At 35.8% G+C, this 8,745-nt stretch overlaps 1 protein-coding gene across 1 annotated transcript; it reads right to left on the bottom strand.

The window, feature by feature from the left end:
* Nucleotides 1-7,227: 7,227 nt before the first annotated feature.
* Nucleotides 7,228-8,502, bottom strand: LOC136035869 (uncharacterized). Its single transcript, XM_065717828.1, has one exon. The coding sequence runs from the start codon at nucleotides 8,500-8,502 to the stop codon at nucleotides 7,228-7,230; it is 1,275 nt and encodes a 424-aa protein (XP_065573900.1).
* Between the last annotated feature and the right edge of the window lie 243 nt (nucleotides 8,503-8,745).

Raw genomic sequence — 8,745 nt, 5'->3', positions numbered from 1 at the left:
CCCCTGTAAAAATGGTATTTTACTGACAATTTTACAACGCCTTGTAGTTAATATAGTTTATAACTACCCAAAGGCTGGGTAAAACAGGTTTGGATGTGTTTTTTTAATTGTGATTTTACTTTGGCAACGCGCTTGGTAAAACGTCTTGGTAACTTCTTGGTAACTTGGTAAAACGTCTGCGGCAGCAGAGTAGCCGTCTATGTTCACTACAATAGACGAAAACCAAAATAAACGATCGCTTATTGTAAAGCCCATGTCGAGATATAAGCAGAACGAAATGGAATACAATCGGCGTTTTTTTTTTAGATTTTTTTTATTGCAGATAAATAATTGTATTTTCATGGGAAAAAAACTAAATTAATAAAAAAACGTAAAAAAAAACTAAATTAGAAGTCACAAATAATGGGTAACGATGCTTGAAAAAAAAAACAAAGTTTTTTTCAAAGTTGAAAAAAAGAAGAAAAAAGTTTCAGACAGGGTGTAATGCGCCTGTCTTCGACCCTAAGCAAATCAAGTCCTATTTATTATAAATAAATAAACCAAGGTTAATCTAAATTATGTGCCCTAAACTAATTAGTATTTTTTTTTTAATTTGAACTTCTTTTGGTTAAAAAAATTTCTACCTATTGGTTTTCAAAACAGAGGACGGTGTTACCTTTTAAGCCTAGGAAAATCAAACTTAAAAAATTTTCGTTAAAAGGTGAAAAAATGAATAAACTAAATAAAAATGCTCAACTGGTCTTCTAGCTACATGGCAAATCTAAAACAGCAATTTTACTCTATATTTCCCTGTGAGTACCTTGTTTCACCATTTTTTGTATTGAATTTGATGAAAAAACAAGGAATATATAAACATTTTTTTATTCGAGAATATAAGTTTTAATATATTTGTTATATATGTATAATATTTATAAATATATATATATATATATATATATATATATATATATATATATATATATATATATATATATATATATATATATATATATATATATATATATATATATATATATATAATTACATAAATATCTTATAAATATTCAAGTCCGCTGTACTTTACATACAAAAACAACAAAATACTTAAACTTAGTCTCCCCATAAGGGTATTTGGCCAGCAAAAAACAGGGGAGAAATAAAACGAAAATTAAACAAATACGCATTTTTACACAAATACAACATACAATACAACACATACATCACCAACCCATCCAGCCCCCCCCACCCCACAAAAAATCCAAGTTAGGTAGGGAATTATTACATAATTATACCATTTGATTTGATTATGTGCAGAAAAATAATGGCAGAAAGGACATTTTACTAGCCTTTTATCGTAGTTCAATTAAAATCGTGGTTAACTTAGGGATGATTCCATTGCTTGTACTGAGATAATGCTTGGTGCTATTAGTTGCTTTTGTTTGGTGCCGCAGTGAGATTTCATTTGTAATAGTAGTAGTAGTAAATAAATAAACCCCAAAACGAACAAAAATTACAATAACTGAGTCAAAATTGGAACAAGCACAACCGGAGAAGAGTGGGGTTGATGCCCTTTATATTTAACTGTCAATCCACATTCATCTGTTCGTTTGTTTGCAGCAAATTGGTTACCATGGTTGTTATTTAGCACATTTTTTTATGCTCTTTTTTAAATTTTGCGTTTTATTTTTTGAGTTTGTGTGTAAGCTTCTTTGATTGTTGGTAATTTGTCATTTTTAGGTCTTTTCTATTCCTCTACTTGTTTAGTTGTTGGGGTTGAAGGTCCTTCCTTTAGTGATACAAAAACACTCATTGAAACTTCCAGTGAATCTAAACCTGAAGCAAAAAGTTTAAGCATGCAGAAAACATATTTTCATAGTTGTGTACACAGTAAAAAGCACAGAAAGTACGAAAGCTATCAAGGAATACATACAGGAGAAGAACTATATACATATGATGTGTGCAAATGTTGCTTTTCTAAATCAAGGGATTTTGTTATACACCAGAGAGTGCATATTGGTGGGAAACCATTTAAATGCGTTCTATGTAAAAAATTCTTTTCCAGATCAAGGAGTTTGTAACTATTCAAATGTGATGTCTGTGAAAAGAGCTTTTCTTAATCTGCCAATTTGCTTCAACACCAAAGAGTACACACTGGTGAGAAACCACTTAAATGTGGTGTATGTGACAAGAGCTTTTGTAGAACGAGCACTCTGAATAGGCATCAAAAAGTTCATACTGGTGAGAAACTGTTTAAATGTCATATATGTGTGAATGGTTTCTTCCGAGTGGACAAATTAAATGAGTACCAGAGTTCATACTGGCGAGAAACCATTTAAATGTGATGTATGTGACAGGAGCTTTTCTTTATCAAGCAATTTGAACAGGCATCATAAAGTCCGCACTGATGAGAAACCATTCAAATGGAATGTGTGACAAGAGCTTTTCTTTATCAAGCAATTTGAACAGGCATCAAAAAGTCCGCACTGGTGAGAAATCATTCAAAGGTAATGTATATGATAAGAGCTTTTCTTTATCAAGCCATTTGAACTGGCATCAGAAATGCTGCTACTGGGAGGCAGGCCATAGTAGATAAATTTGCTAAGAAACACACTTGTCCTTCTATAGAGGATCCTCCCACGATGATGTTCTGAGTCACCATGCAATTTAACCCGTTACTGGGAGAAGGTTGATAACTCATGCGACGCGAGGACACGCCATTAGGCCCTGTTGAGTGTACATTTGAGGGGCCTTCCTCCTCCTGTATTTATGGCCCGGTAGAGGGTGCCCAGTTTCTATTATGGACCCCCAGAGACAAGGTGCCCCCTTGGTTCGTGCCTCCTATGGAGATGCCCTACATATTTGTAGAGTGTTCCCCTTTTACCACTTGGGGGCACGCTGAGGGGCCTGGTGGAGGCCCCTAAAGAGCAGTAGACTCATAAAGCTATAATATTTTTGGAGGGTAAATATCTTAGAGGGTAGATAATTATGTTTGCTATAAAAATAACAAAGGTCCTCATTGTATTTTATGTCATTAATATAATCATACTTTTCCAAAATCCTGGGTTCAGGATCCAAATTTTGCCACTAAATACAATATGACCGAAATACTATATTGATTTTCCTTATTATTGCCACTTTTTAGTAGTATTTAAGAGTATTTGGCTTGACTCCAACCTTTATGGGTTTCCAGAGCTCCGACACCAACTCTGACTCCAAAGGGTCTTACATGATTTCTGTTACTCCAACTGAGACTTCATTAAACGAAAATTTACTAGAACTCCGACTCCACAGCCCTGCTTCTTATACCACAAAGCGATAATTTGACCCAGATAAAGCTAAATGAGAAATTTATAATAATGAAGCATAAATAACTAACATACTGAATCTGAATTTGTTGCAATGACTTTTTTTTATTTAATCTATGTGAAAGGCTAATGTTTGGTGGGTATTTCTCAACTTCGACCAGCTCTCTGAAAACTTACTTGAAACCTTTAACAAAGATCAATGAAGGGGCTTACATTACAAACAATATGATGTTGTATGGGTTATGTTGCACGTCTAGGGCCAAGGTGGAATCAAACTTCCTGGGTATTTGCCGTAGCTTCATGACTGTTGATTAAATAATTGTGGTGGAATAGCCTCTTTCAATTTTTCATGGATCCTTCCAATGAAGAAACACATTACCATCGAATTTGTTTTTTAATTACTTAAAAACCATCGCTACTTGGGACGATGATGATTTTATTTTACCGCAGTTGAAAAAATTATGTATCTTGTCTGAATTTCCGAAAGCAACTTTCTAAAAAACCATTCTCAATTGGTCGCCCTTCAAAGACTGATCCTTGTCAGTAGAAGCCCAAACTCAAAAATGAAGCTTATATTACATTATATGCAACAATAAAATGTATTATTTTTACAGATTCTAAATATGCAAATTTGTAGAATTTTTAATTTGCTTGTCCTTGAGGTTTAATTTTGCAAGATCTGTTTATTTTTATCAATTGATTTCCAGTGTTACTTCTTTCAACTGTATTAATGTGCTTCTTTAACGTTTTTGTGTATGGATTAATAAATTTACAGAATATTAATAGAAAATATTCTGGAAACAAGATTAGGAAACCTTCACTCAGATCTCCTAATCACTCTTAGGTTTCGGTCAAATTTCAACTGGAAAACTAAACCTGCATGTTGGCCTGCTTGAACATTAATTTCTGTTAAAAAACTAGTCCAAGGGTTGCAAGCATAAAAGGTAGCGTAACCAAATTAATTCCATTTTAAGAACAAATGAAACAGTTCCTATTTTAATCGACCATGCTGATAACAACTACGGCGGAAATACCCTCCACATAGAGGTGCTTAAGGGTCAGTTTGGATTATTTTTGCTACTGAATATTCCTGTTACTAGAAAAATTAACTGACTAGATTGAAAAAGAACAATTTAAGGAAGTAAATTTATATGACTTAACCATTTTTATGTTGTAAAAACAGGGCAGTAAGAAAAGTCAAGTTTGAAGAAGAAGAAGGTGCAGATTCGTCAAAACCGCGAAAAATATTTAAAACATTGCAACTATTGCTGTAAAAACGCGATTTCAATTATAGCTGGGTTGATATTTCGATGATGGCATATTTGATCAGAACTGTAGGAAGAGGAGAAATAGCAAGGGAGGTCTTTTGATTGACTCACTGGTATAGTTATCCTGAGGGTAGACGTTTCAAGTTAAAGATAGGGAACAGATGGCAGGCCAGACTGAGGCTAAATAGCTTACCAAGATTTGTGTTTTCATATGTAGTCATAAAAGTGCCATATGGAATTACATTACCTTTTTGCTGCTTTCTAAAAATATCTTACGCACTAAGTTTTTGAAGTCTATTTATAATTGGTGGCTGATTCCCCTTCTTAGGATATTATTTTTTGCATTTACAGTTTCTAACAATTTGTTTTGTTTTAATGATTCCTCACTTTGATTTGTGCTACAAGTTGATCCTTGGGTATAACTGCTTCTGTGCTCCTGTTTACTCTTTTGATAATATGCCCATATAATGAGATATCGTTTTTTAGGCCGAGCTTGTGTTTTGTGTTGGGTTGATTTATTATACCATTTATCACCATTGCCAAACCATTTTGGACGTCATTTTACTAAGTAAGTTATAATAGCACTTAGGATCAGACATTTAACTTTGCTGGGTCAAAATGACATTAGTTTTGCTGTGTCTCTATGTTTGAGGGTTTTCAAGCTGTTCTTAATGGCCTTTATGAGATTCGGACAGGGGCGGATCTAGAGAAAAATCTTGGGGGGGGGGCGCTGGAGCGAGGGCGCCAATATGATTCGAGAGTAATGATAGTGGGGTATAGATAACGCTTTCGTCACACCAGTTTGTTTGTGTAAATCTGGTCGGTGCTGATGTAAAATGACAAAAAAAACCTCTTTGAAAGCCAATACTATTTTCCTATAGCAGTAAAATGCGTATTAACAATAGACGCGAGCAGATTCTTTGATGAATAAATTACTATGGCTTCTTTGAGACTTTCTGAATGAGTAGACAAGATTTTTTTTTTTTTCTTTAGAGTTGGATAAAAAAAAAGTATTTAATGGAAAAATTTCTAATTTCTAAGTGTGGAAATACAACTTTTTTTTACAAAAGGTAGAGAATTGTAAAGCAGCCCCTTGATCCGCCACAAGGTCCCAACATTTTCTATAAATATACTGAAAACCAACTGCACCGCCTGGTAGCTGGGGGATATCTGATTGCAGCACTTGCAATGTCGGGGTCCTTCCTTGTTGCTTTGGAAGCTAGAAAATGTTTTGAAGACGTCCACGACAAGCAAAGGAATATTTGGTTTTTACTTTTGTTAAGGGCTCCTTTGTTTGAGGATTCTTTAATCAGAACCAGAACCAAAACATAGAATGGGTCTATCCCCCGCTGTCAAAGCTGATTTTTTTTTCAATAAGGAAAGTATTTATATTATAATGTTTATTATAAACCCTACCCATAACATGGCAGGGTTTCATACACAAATATTATTATTGTTTTTTAAGAATTAACGACGCTTCTTGACTACTAAGGTCCCTGCGTAATGTGGATCCATATTTCATATTGAAATAATGTCATGTATATTATCACAAAGTATTAATATTTTAATGTAAAATAGTTCCATTTTCTACTGGATATACCTTTCTCTTGTAATCATACGCCTGTAGAATGCGTGTTAATTCATTTGATTTCATGCTCCATCCATCTTACAGCTGGCAATGTAGTAGCCATTTAAAAGGTTTTTTTTAGCAGGAGAATTCTGATGAAATGATATTAATGTAATATCTTGACCTTGTACATCTCCCCCTTCTTTATCTGAAATGTAAACTAGAAGGAAGATCAATTTACCCATCCCTTAAAGTATTTTTTACTCCTTGTTTGAATTGCAAACTACAAAAAAATCAGTATCTCATAAGGGTGGGGTCCTGAGAGTAAGGGGTATTAGCCCTTAATAGCCCATAATACTAGCCTTTAATAGCCTTACATTGTATGATTTGTAACCAATAAACTTAATGTCTCATTTCTTTCAATTTCCATAAAAAATACATAGAATTTAAAATACTAAAAATTTATAAGAAAATAAATTCTAATGAAATGCTGGAGTTAGATTAGTAGTAACAGGGGCACCAACGTGAAGGTTCTCCAGCGCCGCCCCCCCCCCCCCCGCCCCGCACTCCTAACAATAAAACCAACTCCCAACACTTAGCTATTTTTTCTGTGGTAATATAAAGCTATGTTTAATTTTTTATTTTTTGTGTGTGAGTTTGTATTTGTGCGTGTGTTTTTGTATGTGTTCGTATGTTTAATGTGGGTGTGCTTTTTCACTAATATTTTTTTTTACTATATGTCTTTTTACTCTTATTCTCTATCTCATCCCCCCTCTTCTCCCACACATAAAAATCAAAGTAATAGATCTCCCTCCACTAATCTAGATAATCCTAGCTGTACTAATCTATATCATACCGTCCCATTTATGCTTTTCTAGATCACCTAAATCGCCTTACTAATCTAAATATCACTGCTAGTTGTAGGAGCATTCCTTTTTTTCGGACCCGGTTCTCTTCTTGACAGATTTTTTGGTTAGTCTGTACATCTCGTTTATGTAGATTTGTTTCGTATCGTGGGATAAGAAGAGTTGTAGTTGGGTTATTCTCCTTTCTTTTATCAAATTCAAGGTGCGAAAAATTGTAAAAAAAAGAAAAAGAAAAGGCCATACTACAGCATCAGATTCAGTCTCTGAGCTTTTCTGATCGAAAACGAATTTATTACATCTTCTGGTTTCGGCAGTTCGTTCCTGTATGCTTGCATAAACAACAGCGCCTCTAATCTTTCCTCTGACGTTGTGCTTCTGAGTGCAGAACACGTTATGTCGACCTTGGAGAAAATTCTTATTGCCTCGCATGTTGAAACTGGAAGCGTCGCAAGGATTGTGAGCAATGCAAAGATGTTCGGGAAAATTTGCTCCTGACAGCCGTTGAGAGCCGAAATAGCCGTTTTTGGCTTCTCCGTTGCTACGTTCGACCAGTGGCTCTTCCAGATTTGGAATTCCATTTTCAAATCAGTACATGTTCCACTTAAAAGGTCCTTGTACTTCTCGTATCCTTCCTTCAGTTCGTCCCAATTCTTGCAATGGACAACTGTTGGAATTAGTGAGGAATGTTTAGCAGCATGAGCAAAATGGGAGCTGTATCTTAACGAGAAATCAAGGAGAATGGCATCCATGGCTGGGATGAACGCTGCCATCCTATAGTGGCTTTCTTGATCCAGATTCGATACTCCTGTTCGGTACGTAGAGCGCGAGGCTATGCGTGGTTGGACGACTTTCATGGCAACATCGATGTTTTTTGCCATGTTCTCGACTTCCGTATAGAGACAGTGAAACTCAGTTTCTGCATGGGCTCGCATTTCCTCTAATGTTGTCTTGACGCTGCTTATGAGTTCTAAAGCTCTCACAAGATCGCCGTCCTTTTGTTGAAGTGATTCTGCCAATGGTTTCAGTAGAGATGAAAACAAATTCAAGCAGACCAGTCCGATCAACGTGTCTGGTTTCTCAATGCAAGAACGTACTAGATGTGCGTTACTACTGGCCTCTCGGTCAAGCCAGCCTTCCATCTCATTCAGAGCGGAAATAATAGACGACAAGGAATCCCAGAACCGGCTTATTGCCTCATGCTTCTCTACAAATCTTGTGGTACAAAGACCAATCAGGGTCTCTGCTCTGCAGTTGTCTGACATTAGATGTTTCTTCAGAAGCCTTGTTCGTTTGGCACTCGAGCTAAAATGAAAGATAGTTTCTTGCACGACATCTTCTTGTGCATTCCGTAGAATTGGGACAGAAACTATCTTTGAGCATGAAAGATTAGTGGCATGGCTTACACAATGAAAATAATCCACAAGTTGGTAACTCCGCTTTATTTCGCCAGCAGCCCCATTTACAAAGCTTGACATGCTAGCGGCTTTGTCATAACCTTGGCCGACGCACTTTGTCATGTCTAAGCCAGATTTGGTGATTTCACTGAAAAGTAGCCTGCCGAGGCTTTTGCCGTCTAGCCTTTCTTCAAAGTTTAGATGGTGTTGTTCTCTTCATCTTCAGAGAGCCCCGATGAGGTTTGAAAAGCATCGAATATGGCAACAGGATCTTCTCGGATTACGTAACCCTTTTCTGATTTGTAATCATAACGACACGCTACTACCATGAGTTCTCTTGTCTGTTTATCGGTGGTTTCGTCAGCA

Source organism: Artemia franciscana, chromosome 14 (assembly GCF_032884065.1).
Source record: "Artemia franciscana chromosome 14, ASM3288406v1, whole genome shotgun sequence".
Lineage (NCBI taxonomy): Eukaryota > Metazoa > Arthropoda > Branchiopoda > Anostraca > Artemiidae > Artemia > Artemia franciscana.
Note: the sequence above shows the minus strand (reverse complement) of the source record. Positions and strands in the feature narration are given on the sequence as shown.